Source organism: Temnothorax nylanderi, unplaced genomic scaffold, assembly GCF_030848795.1.
Source record: "Temnothorax nylanderi isolate EJ_2023f unplaced genomic scaffold, tnyl_v1.0 TNYL_tig0015_pilon, whole genome shotgun sequence".
NCBI lineage: Eukaryota > Metazoa > Arthropoda > Insecta > Hymenoptera > Formicidae > Temnothorax > Temnothorax nylanderi.
Window position 1 is genome coordinate 609,254 of NW_027249077.1, and position 13,370 is coordinate 622,623.

At 41.6% G+C, this 13,370-nt stretch overlaps 1 protein-coding gene across 2 annotated transcripts in view; it reads left to right on the forward strand.

The window, feature by feature from the left end:
- The window catches only part of Creba (Cyclic-AMP response element binding protein A), a 27,152-nt gene continuing 13,782 nt past the window's right edge, over positions 1–13,370 (forward strand). The window contains exons 1-2 of one of the 2 annotated variants that reach the window (XM_071698219.1): positions 1–518; positions 3,999–4,226. In XM_071698219.1, coding sequence (XP_071554320.1) covers positions 4,155–4,226 — 72 coding nt within the window. In that variant the 5' untranslated portion in view covers positions 1–518; positions 3,999–4,154. Of the gene's footprint in view, positions 519–1,394; positions 1,495–3,998; positions 4,227–13,370 lie in introns of those variants that run through there. The other variant, XM_071698220.1, reaches the window with a different exon arrangement.

Below are 13,370 nucleotides of genomic sequence, written 5' to 3' on the forward strand. Positions count from 1 at the left end.
GGCGCCAACACGTGCGGCCGCCGCGCCGGTCCCGGGTCTCGCACTCTCGCATTCACGCGGAGAACGTCGTACCGCGCGCATCCCGCTCCGTCCGCTCGACGGGCACACATCCGTTCTCCAACGGCAGGCAGGCAGGCAGACAGGCAGGACCTTCGCGCTAACATTCGAAAATCGATAACCACGTGCCAGTGCTCACAAATTGCTCGGTGCGTGCCCGCGTGCGTACGCGCGTTTGCGAAACAGCCGGTTCCTCGCGATTGGCGGCTCCGCGCGACAACTCTCGTTGGTACCACGGGTGTTGGCTATCGATCCCGCCGCCGTCCCGCTTTCCTCGCCGTTCATTGGCGCAGTCGTCGTACTCGTCGTCGCCGCGCCGGGGGCTGCGAGCGGTATACAGTGTTGTGCCTTAACGTAACATACTTAAGAGAATTACCAAGAATTACCATCTGTGATTCCCCGCCCGTCGGAGGTCTCAACGAGAGAGGACGCCCTGCCCTCCCTCGCCCGTCTCTCGTTTGGTGAGTAACAACTGTATCCCGCAGCTACTTCTTTTTCTTCTTTTTCTTCCTCTCGTCAATCCTCCGCGCGCCGCGCCGCGCCCGCGCCGGTACCGCTGCTTGACGGACGCCGCGGCGCGCAAAGACGCCGGATACGACCCGGTGCACGTGCACGCGCCGCCGAGCCGAGCCGAGCCGAGCCGAGCCGGCGAGCGGCGCGGCGCTCCGTTCCATCTGGTGCGCTCCGATTACAACTCGACCGGATCTATCATCGCGCGCGTGATGGGTCACCCCGCGCGCCGTGCCGCGCCGGGCGCGCGGATATTCGAGAACAGCGGAGATGAGCTCCCGGGAGAGAACTCTCTCAGCTGCGAGATCGGAGCGAGATGATGACGCACGCGTGCGAAATCAGCGGAATGTGGGACTCCTCTCGCCGATTGATGGATCTCTCGGGACACACGGCTCCCTCGATTCTCGGCGATGCCACGAAAATCGATCCGTCTTTGGTTGAAACCGCGCGGAATAGTGATGTCGTTGATGTGCGATAATATAATACTGGCTACGGTCAATGTGACGCTACAAATGCTTTGGAGCGTTCTTCTTCGATCTCCTTCTTTCTTCATTGAAAGAAAAGAGAAGAGGAATGCTTCGAAGCATTTGTAGCGTCTCGTTGACCATACACAGTAAAAAATTTTGTGTCAATGGAAGTCCACTCTCAATTTTGTGTTAAAATAACTCATTCATCGTGTTATTTTTGACATTTAGAAATGTTATATCGACATTTATAACATTTCTAAATGTCAAAAATAACACGATGAATGAGTTATTTTAACACAAAATTGAGAGTGGACTTCCATTGACACAAAATTTTTTACTGTGTAGCCACTGTGATAAAATTTATTGTCTCGTTCAGCGACTTGTACCGTGGATCTTATTCGCCGGCAGCGATTTCCTGGAACGCTCCACTCGCGCGTAGTACCGATCGTACCGAAGCAAGGTACGAAACGAAGCGTATTCTTAGCGATAAAGCCGCGCTGAAAATAGTATTTATAAGTTTGACGTATCGTGTCCGCGATAAGAACGCTTCACGTGCTCGTCGCATTTGCGCGAATCTCGCGCATTCTACCCGTCCGTCCGATCGATGGTATATCTCTCCTTTTCTTTCCGGAAATACCAGTTTACCGATTAGCATCGGCGGCGATTACGTGGAATCGCTCGCGCTCGTCGAAAGGTCGGTCGGATCGAAAAGTCGAGTCGGACGACTGCATTGGAAGTGACATTTAGCGCGAATAAGCTATGTTATTTAGAAATAAAATAACGAAGAGATGTAGATGTATGTCTCGTGAGATAGAACGCGGTTGAAAATTTCCGACGAAAAAAAATAAAATCGAAGAGGAACGACGCCCAAAGTTGATATCTGGAATCGTTTATCAGCGGACCTTCGAAACGATGATTTATTCGTGGAAGTAAATGGAATAGATATACGTTCGGAAATAATTTTCGAGAGCGTTTTCGATAGCAATATATATATCCGTAATATGACATATGATACGAGGTGATGCAAATATTAAGTAACAGATTGTTACGTTATCATCGCGCGGATATAAATATCTGATTTAATTAAATCAATAATAATAGTTGTTGAAAAATTTAATTTTTACCCGAGGCAACCGAATGTTATGTTCCGAGAAACCAAAACCTTTCTAAAATTTCGCATGCAAATGCCAATTTTTTAATCAACTTCCCATCCTTCAACTATATTTATCTGATCTTTTCACGGATGCCTTTCTCAGAGGAAGTCACGCAGGTTTGTCATTTCATTGACGTAAAAAAAAGATAAGAAATAAAATTTTCGTTATCTATAGGTAGTAAACGTAATGCTTGGAAAATAACTCTCGAGCGATGCGCACGCTTGATGAGAAAGCAGGATAACTGTATCTACATCGTTTAGTATAATTAACGTTTTAGCCCGTTTCGCATCTGAAATAATGCATATACGTAATTGTCGATTGTTGTCGATGTCCTTTCGCGATTATCCTTGCGATTATATCCCACGGCACGATCGGCGATTGAATACATCGAGGCATATAATCCTCGCATCACCCATGCTGTTGCGATGCCGTGTACATAACATCAGCTTTCAGCAGGAGTCTTATCAAACTCAAAGATTACTTACAATTAGTACTTATGCATGGATCTTTTTTTCTTATCGGGAATCATTATCTCGCCGTAAAAAGAATCCAATTGTAGTCATAAAGGAGAGGCCAGATTTTAGAGGAAGGAATTTATGCCGCACATGGCGCGCTATACGTAACGAGAAATTAATTTCTTCTTCTAATGGTGAGCAAGGCCGATTGGAATTCTCCTGAGCCTCCTCCGCCGTGATTTCTGGACGGTTGCGCGTGTTACATACGCGGGAAGTGGCTCAATTGAACTTCATACTCCGAGATACCCCGCCGCACTCCAAGATAACACTCTCGATTGGTATTCCTTATCTAAAGATTTATTTTTGTCCAACGTAAATATAAAGGATTCAGAAACTTGTAGCTCACACCTAAGAAACGTAACCGTTCATCGTTGCGTTTATTTGAAAAAGATCGCGCGTAATGGAATTGTAACAAATACGTAAGATAGAAGATTACGAATTGATGCACGTAACGTAACTTCTCGCAATCTCGTGATGTCGTTCGCGTTACCGCGCAACAGTCGGAGCAGCTCCCCTCCTTTCTCTCTCTCTCTCTCTCTCTCTCTCTCTCTCTCTCTCTCTCTCTCACACTCTTTTCTCTTCTCTTTCTCGCGAATGGTATACTTAGCCCATAAAGACAGGTCCATTGAACTCGTTAGAACGCACCGCGGCACTGTAATGCAGCTATGCATCATCTCGTAATATAGGACAAAAGGCATTAAACGCAAAACCGGCCGCGGCGGATAATAGACACGCGCGATACCGTATGCCGGCGCTGAGTTCACGGATGCGCATGTGCATGTGTGTTAATCTGTAAGTCGCGTTCGTTTATCGATATCCTCCTTACCGCATCAGCATCCGACGTCCGGTTAGATCTTTTAATGACACTTATATAAACGACTTTCCGACCTGTCTGTTATCGAGCGAGACTTGTATATGTACCTCGTTCCATCCAGACGCGCGCGCGTCTCTTTCTATTCTCCTTCATTTTATTTATATGCCACGAAAGCGCGATATTCCTCTTATCTCTCGCTCTTCTCGATCTAATTTTAACCGAAGATCACGAATATAGCCCTGAATTTATTTTCTCTAAATAGCAAGTTTCTATTATAATCTTGAAGGAAGACTTTAATCTTAGTCCAAGGGGGAGATCCACCGCGGATCTCTCGAGATTTCTTTAACGCAATTAAGGTGATTAAACCGCGCGCTATATATTTGCGAATCTCTCGTCAATTTAGCACACGAAGGAGAGATAATTAACAATGTTCGCAATAATATTAGATCACGAGACTACGAGACAATATCTTTGCTTTCAGGTACCGACGGTCTTGTGACATTATCAAGGAACGCTGGATCCTCGTGGCGACGGCATGTCGGCGTTTTAATTTCCTTCGTCCTTCATGGGGCGAGTACCATGTTCCTCTAACCGACGACGCTCGCATTATCAGGAAAGCTAAAGGAAACGAAATATCATGGCGTGGAACTACGACGTGGGAACGGGCGACCTCAGGGAATTATGGGATTCCTATCCACTTCCCGAGTCGGTGAGTGCGCAACCTTTATACATATATAAGTTGTAGTCTTACAAAAGGGAAGAGATTTGAAGAATTTTCTTGTAAAAGAAATACGGTATACGGTGGTTTCTTAAAATTTTACTTCGAGGATGTTCCAAACACACTGTTATTGTCGTTTGCCGCTCATTAATTTTTATTGCGCCTACATGGCGCGTACATTACACGTTCTCGAGAAAGTCCTCGTCTACGATCTCGAACGCGAGGAAGCTCCGTTGGGATTGTAGGGACGCCTACGTCCTTCTGAGGGCCGCGCGTCCGCAATCCTCCGTCTTATTCGAATATTCGTGTCAAATCCAAAGAAATGGTCGACGTAATACAATCATGATATATCACTGGCACACTGAAGTATATATTTTTAAACAGCGAATACCGTTATTTGCGTAACCTTATCATCGTGGATGAAAATATATGATCGTAGTTTACAAGAGATATTTGTTTTACAATGTTATTCTCAGAAGCTTCTTTTTATGTGAAATGTGCAAGAAACGTATATGCGCCACGCTTATCAAATTTATCGACTAAATGTCATTGATGTCGACTAAATACATTTCTGCTTTTTTATACGTTCTTCCGTGGTGACAACTACAATAGTTGACATTAAAGTATTATATATTTGCAACTTTTTAATTCTCAACTTCCTAATTAGTAATGTTTAGTTAAAATATGATATTGACATTGATTGAAATTGACTGCTTTCTGATTTAAAATAAAGGTTTTATCAAAATAAATCATCTAAAGTCAGAACCCTTTTAAACATGTATTTTTCTCAATCAATCGTTATTTTTTTTTTAACTCACTTAACATCTGTAGTTTAAAGAAAGTACGACAGCCTTTGAATTATGAATAATAATGGTCGTATATTCACATATGCATCACGCGTATTGTCATTTGTCATCGCGCTTATGGTGACACGGTTGCAACTTGCGCTAATTAAGCCTAAGGAAATGAGGAAACCGACAAATTTACATGATAGCGACGTTGTTGGACGAACACGTCACGGAGCCGATAATTCTTCCATCACTCGGACAATCATCGCGTTCTATTCTTCCACGACTCTCGCGTATATCTATCTAACCATCCTGCGAACGACGACAGAAACTATTTTTCATCGCTCGTTGCATTCGCGACGGTAACAATGGCCCCGCATATGCTCCTTTCATTCTCGCAGCGTGCGTTCCTGTCTTCGATCGGCGCGCAAAATGGGACACGGTCAGGCAATTCCTCGGCCCTTTCACGTCAGAATTTTCTTTCCGCTGCACGGCACGCGAAGGCATCGAATTGCCGACAAATTAATCCTAATCATTAACGCGTCGCGTCTCTACGTCATTACGCCTAGGCTATTTCTCGCCGCAAATAAATGCCAATTCGCATGCAGTCGTGTGTTGCTGTTTTACGCTCCGCGTCGCGTCTCAGACGTGTATTTATTATTAGTTATTGTTCCTCTTATCGGCCGCCCGTAGCTTCACATGCTCGCCGAGTAATTTCGCAGGTCCTCGAAGTGGCGACGCCAGCTAACCGGTATTTTTATCGTTTCCTAGAAGGTCGGCGATATATTACACGTTCGATTCCGTTGGGAATAAATTCAATCGTCAATCGCGTGGCAGATATCATCATCTCGGAGACGCTTAATCTCGCATCGATCCGATCATCGTATTCTTCCGTCGGTGGACTTACGCAACAACGCCGGGAACGGTAGCAATTATTATTTTTTTCTCCTTTTTCCAAAAATGCATTCGAACGTTACGCACTTGGAGTGTCTTGTCACAGTTCGATTGCTCTTCGCAAACATGGATGGAGGGATTAGCGCCACTCGTACGCGCGGATTCGCCGCATTTGTATGCTTGTATTACGGAGAAAGGACATTGTATTTGGGCAGTAAGGCATTATAGTTGGTTTGCGCACCTGTACAAATATCGCATCATTTCTAGTAAATACCCATAAGTACACGTCTTTTGCGAAGAGCCACTCGATTATCGTCCTCCGTATATTCAGCCGTTAATACACCGAACACGAATCGTCTGTAGAAATATATATATAGATTTTTTTTTTGGAGCAACGTTTCTCTTCTGAATGTAAATTTAACGACGCTTTGCGTTTCTCGTCAGAATTATTTCTCGGGGAATTTCCGAAACTATTAATACCTTTGAAATTATCTTCGACGTTATTTTCCTGGTATTCTAATACTTTCGAGATTACATTACTTTCAGTTCAAGAGACGCGGAAAAACACGAACACATTACGGAAAAGTGTCGATAAGATTCAATGGAAATGTTTACTGAATTTCATATTTATGCTAATTTATAATTGAACGGAAAGATACGTAACGTATTTCAACTCAAAATAGCTCCGCAGCTCTATGTATATTCTCACTAAGCAGACAATCGCAGTTCTGTACACTAATTACAATTTTATCGATCGTGGCTTGTCACACATATTCGTCGCGAACGTGCTTCCCAGACAATTTACAGACTGGCCGGCCCAGTAACCATCTTGGAACGGGACATTTATCGTTGAACGTGTGTTTGTTATTTACTTCATTGAGTAACGACGACGCTTCGTTACACTCTCATTATCCACGAAATATGACTTATATAATTTGCGAGTTGTTTGAAAATAAAAGTCCATGAATCGTAGTTATAACATAATTTTTTTAAATATTAATGTAAGTATGTGTGCACACGTTATTATTTCTCGATCCAATCAAAAGCCTCTAATCATTTAATATTATATATATATATATTTATACGCAAGAGCACATAGATATTTTTTCGCTCCTTTTTCTATCCATCTGCATCCGTGAAACAATATGAAATTTGACGTGCGTATCGATTATATATTCATACCGCAACCATTCGACTTGATTTCGTTCGAATTTTTAATGTATTTTCGATTATTTTTGCATAATAATGAGTTATTAATATGCATTGATACGGTGGTCTGGCTTCGGGAAGCATATCGTAATAGAAATTGAAAGGCGAATCGGCGCATGTGCATGTCAGTGCTGTCTCATCATATTTGGGGGTCAGTCCCCTTTTGACGGGAATTACGTCAAGCGGCGGACAGCTCATCGCGCGCGCAAATATATGTCTAGCCAATAAAATCGTTTAAGCCAACGGGCGTTTGTAAAAGAAAATCAACGGGAATCCTCGTGTGTTAAATGCAGCCGAGTATGGTTTTGAAATCATGATCAATGGCATGCCAGGAATTCCGTCCGTTTTCCAACATTAAAGACGCAAGCTCGTCTCAATCGTCATCGAAAATCCGTAATGAATCGTCCTAATTACGACGCTGTCGCTCACGGCAAAAAATATTGGTTTCTCGCTTAGCCGACTTTCTTCTCGCTAAAGAAACGGCGACATTGCGCGATTTGCCATCGGCGCAACGAGTGTCGCGATTGATCGTGTTATCGTTACGTGGAAGCGAACGACGAAACGACGAAGCGTAGAAATGCAAACACAGCGAGTGCTCGCGATGCATCGACAACAATTGAGTCAGATTCTGAAACTCCGTGTAACCGGGAGGACGGACATAGAACTCGATCGTCGCCGTGGAATTTTTCTCGGAAAAGTATGACTCGATACCGATATTTTTTTACTTCGTTTTTTTTTTACTTACGATGAAACGTAGCTGCAATTAATTCGCTATCTGTCTCGTTATGTTAAAAACACTTGTCTCGATAAACGTTGATACCTTGACAATGTATGCCGTATTATCTCGAAGGGAAGCTCGTACACTTTTGAGTTTTAGCTTTTACGACATGTGAATTTATTATTTTAGCTTTACTCAAGTTTATTTTTTATTTGTTTGTGTATTTTTGTATTTATTCTGCTACAAAAATTCCAAGTTTCTCGATACCAACATCAGTCGCTTAAATAAGTAACAGCTGATTTAAAGAACTTTAAATTCCAATGGCTTCTATAACGAAAATTGAAAATGTAGGGCGAGCAAGATAATCTCGTTACGGCATCCGTAATTTGTGTCTAGGCGCTCGTATGTTTCGCATTTTTATCGTGGGCGGCTTTATAAAGCAATTTTCTTCACTCGTTCGTCGTGCTTGCGCAGGTGCTACTGACGCAAGTGTTGATAGTAGTCTTCGCGTTACACATTCGAGCCTTATATCGAATTGAATATTTTGCAGCCACTTGTAAACGCGCCGCGCGCGTAACTCCGTTAAAGAAAAAATTGACACAAATTTTTCATCAATACAAAAATTCGTAATAGTAATAAAAATTAAATTTGTCTTACGAAAGTGTATTATCATAAATCAAACAAACACCGTGAAAGCATTTTAGAAAACTCAGACAATCGTCACGCTCTGATAGATAAATTATTCTCCGATATAGCTAATGTTCTAGAAGTCTAGACAAAAGTAAAATCACGGATCTTTCTACTCATTTATAAATTACCGCATTCATAAATTGTAGATTTTTTTTTACTTATTCATAAATTATATACGGCATTAGCGTTTTATGTGGCCATGGTTTTCTCAGCGTGCTATTAATGTAAAAATTGAATATCTAAAGCTCTGCTGATGAAAAAGCTTTCATTTCAATCCGGCCACCCGGAAAAGGAAGCACGATGGACACGTTAGGAAAATACTGCGCGGAAGTAATTTTCCTGCAGTGTAACATATCGATTGTGTTTTTGATACGAGCCGTGAAGGAAAATCGTCGACGACACACGTTGTTATCATAAACAAACGGTATTATATTTCCTACCGAAACAGGAAGCGTCTCGACACACTATAATTTCATCTCGATCCTGCTGTCATCATTTTATTGATCACACAATATTATTTTATCACGATGTTGACGTCCTTTCTGACGTCCTTTCAATTACGAGATAACTAAATTAGTTTGGGAGCAAAATATTGTAAAAATAAAAAATAGAAATTAACTTATTCAAATAAGATTATTATAATGATTGATAATTAGTGTTAAATGATTAATAATTAGTGTTAATGATAAAATAGATTTTTATTTGAACATAACAAATTATTATGCGACTGTTGCCTTGAGAACCTCATTGGGCAGTCATTTATTTATCGGATAAGGTGACGTACATACAGCAGCAATATAGATTCCGTATCTAATCTAATTAGGGAGAGGAGATAAAAATAGCTATGGTGTCGCAGTGGAACACCCACAATAATCACCATAGCAATGCCTGCATGAGAAAAGTCGTGGTTGGTTGCCTTCTACTCCAAAACCGGAAGTAAGAATATGTCGAGCTCGCAATACCGGAAACACAGGCGCGAAGAGTGGGGGAGATAGAATACACAATAGTAATGAGACGCTATTGCGACACTCGTCCCTCCGCATAGCAAACATTATATAAAAATGAGTAACCTCTAGACCTCTAGGGAACGCGAACATGGAAATATTGCAACGCTCGAGTAACACTCATTTTTTGTACAACTCAAATCCATTTTCATGACGAATAAATATATTCTTTTCCCACACGGAGAGAATTTTCTCTTAAAATTTACCCTGAAATCATGGTAGTTGTGGGACATGTACCACCAAGAATTTTATGTGAGCTATTCTGATTAATATCCACCATAATAAGAAATATTAATATCTATTTCATTAAAATATAAAATATATTTGATTAATTTTACTAAAATATATCTAGGAAATTTCAATAATTTTTCAATATTTACCAATCTGCATGGTAATTTTTATCGCGTTGTTTGTAAAATGTCTTTTGTATAATATTTTAAAAATTTCTTGGTTACCAAGTTGTCCCAAGTTTGTAGTGAATTTAAGGGTAAAATATAACAAAAAATTCTCTCCGTGCACGTGTCTTCAAACAAATTCTCGGCAACTTCTTTCTCCGCCAAAGAACTTAAGGCTCTCAAGGACTGCCAACTGTGTGGAAAGTAGGAAATAATCGCAAGGTGTGATACAGATGAATCATGCGCGTTTTATGACCCGACAGCTCCGCCGTACTCGATACGTGTCACGCATCTTCCTTCTCGAGGAAATAGCAGCACGTCGTTAAACTGTAAGCATGTCTCGAACGAACCGCGGACTTTCTATCTCGGACAAACATGCCGAAACAGAATTCCCCTCCGACGAGCTTTCCGCCCAGGCGAGCGGAACTCCTCGGACTCTTCGGTTCGCGACATCGTCGCTGAGCGTTCTTGAAAAAAAAAAAAAAAAAAAGAAAAACGTCAATTACCGGCGATTGCTCATTTTCTAGCGGCACATTTCCTTATCGCCGAGCGCAGCACGATTCCGAACGACCGTGGCACGAAAATAATTATTGTTTTTCCCGGCTTCCCGTTTGTTTGCAACGCTTCGCTTCACCGTTCGCTTCTTCGTTACGCCGTCGGCTTAACTCATGCCGACGAACGGATAGGAGGAAGGAAAGGATCGGAAGAATTCGCGACGAAATCACCGTAGCGTGACCTTTCGACATCTATATCAAATCCTCCGGCAACGGTGGCCGCGGGCGTTCGACTTAACTGATTGTGAGACGAGAAAGTCCCAAGCGGCTTCTTCGCGCTTTTTTTTTATTCCATCGATCTCTGAAACAGTTAATTGGAGAGCTGCCGGATAGGATGATCTTCGATATTTTAGATTCGCATCATCGCGCTTACGATTGACGAGCAGGTATATCCTCGTGAATTCTTGGTCGTAACACTTTGACGGATGTAGTATGAAAGAAATGTTACCCCTTCTATTAAAAATGTAATTTTAATTTATAACCGATCGAACGATAATACAATTTTCAATTCCTTGTGCAAGCGTAGAGTAAAAACTGACCGATCCGCACAGAATGCGATTGTTGCGTTCTTACCGTTTCTGGCGTTCTTATCGTCTGTTCGTGTAACACCGTTAGACGCGGGATTCCACCTTTGTACATGCGTAACCGTAAACTTTTCTTCCGTACACGCTTGCGCGCGAAGCTATTCTCTCTCTTTCTACAAGCATGCAATGTTACGATGCATTCCGAAGGCATTTTCTTCTACAAGATTTTCTATTCAGGGGAAAACTCATTTTCTACAAAATCACTGAACCTGATAAAATTAAATATTTTTAAAACAAATACATTTCTTATTGAATTATAATACACAAGATTAATTAATAATAAAACGTAAATAAAATATTTAATATTTAAAAATTTTAGAAACAGTAAATTATTTCTATTAAATTAAAAGAAGTTCATTGATGTGAAATCAAATTCTACATTTTTCTTTGCATTGCAATACAGTATAGATAATTTATGATTTGTTTCTATTGCCAAAGAAATGTCGAAGGTCACTTCCTTTAGCTACCCGCATGTTTATAGTAGAGAATGTGAAAAGAATTTGTAAAAGTACGAAAGATAATTTGATATCGTGTACGAGATTGCAACAATATTGAACTCTGTAAACGATTGCGTCATGCGAGCCGAGGATGAGAAATGCAGTTTGGCAGGTTTGCCATATATTTAATCGAATTAAACGTCCTTCGACAACAGGAATGCACGAACACGAATGCAAGCAGGGCAGAAAGGGCAGGGCTGTCTCGCGTAAGACACATAACGCTGTTAGTAAAATAAGACGCTCTACGAGAAGATTCTAAAGCGATTTTACATCGTTCGGATAAATAATCTCGCAGTTATCGCGCTCAACGTTCATTCACTACTATATATATTATAGCTGTCACAAGCTGCCATCAGTCAGTCAGTTGAGAGCGCAAACGACTCTCAATCTTCTCGTGGTTACCAACCGGCACGGAACCATTATTGTTACTATATCGCGGCGCCTGCGGCTCGTGATTGAACGCAAAAATTCACACGTGCAATCTGTCGCATAAGCTTATAATGATTGAGGAAGGAAGAGCGAGTTTTTCATGAAAAAAAAAAAAAAAAATGTTTTGACTGAGCGTGTCAAAGTAAGGCACGTGAGATGACAATCGTACAATTTGTGATATAGTGAGGAAGAAATTCTGTCGACCTTGATTAATTCGTCGCAATTACAATTGCACATTCATTACAGCACGCGCTGCTTTCGTCTCGGACAACAGACGTTCCCTTATCCGTTCCATTATCAGCAACTGGTCGCATTGACAACATTTTAACGGCAGATCGCAGATAATATCCTAACTAAGATCAGATAACAGTTGAAGGACGGAAAGTGGTTTATACAGAATTTGTATATTCAAGTGCAAAAGTTTAGAAAACTAGGTCTTTAAAATGTAACATTCGATTGCTTCGGATAAAAATTGAATTTTTAAACAAATATCTCATTCTTGTTGACGGAAAATCGAATACCGATATACGGAAAAGCGACGATGTCGAACTAGTAAGGTGTAAATATCTCCGTCCAACATTCTCGCAGCCAGCGATTCGCCGAGGCTGCGTCGCAAAATGGTTTGCATTCTCCTTCTCTCTCGGGAGCTCGTCTGGAAAATTTAACTTGAGAAATCCATTTTAGCTTCTCTACTTATCGGCCAACGTGCAGCTTCTATCAGGAGGAAAGAGATAAAACCGTCGTGATTACGGACCCTCTGGGCGATTAGAGGTTTATTCCGCATGTACCACATACGTTTCTTTTCGTGGGATCCGTAGATAGTTACGCTTCCCAAATGCAGTTTTACAGAGATAAAACATACAGAGAGATTTTGTGAGTTAGTATCGCTGTCGACAAGAGAGGAGCGATGAGAAAGGCCAAGCATTCCTTGAATCTTATTCTTTCACCTCGAAGTCTTATTTTCCTCGATTGTGTTAATCGCCGTCGTTAATCGCTCAGTCAGGATAGATGAGCTTAGAATTCCGGATTGTTAGCATTCTTCTGTCGTAAGGGCATTTCTATGTCTGTGAAGTTGGCTCACTTTTTCAAAATTCGAAAAAATTTATCAGAGTTCTGGGTGTCCCAGCTAGAGTTCTCTATATCGATTTTAGAAAGAGTTCCGTCATTCTCATAGAGTTTTCTTCGGGTTTAATTGTGTTCCAGCAAGCGATTTCATCTATGTAGGTCTCGCCGATGTCATCGTCGTACGTTATTTAAGGCGGTGACAATCTATCGCTTCCCGCCGCCTTGTGCGTATGTGAGCAAGCTCGCAACTGTACATTGAATTCGACTCGTAATACGACGATACGTGTTATCAGCATATCCTTGAGGGC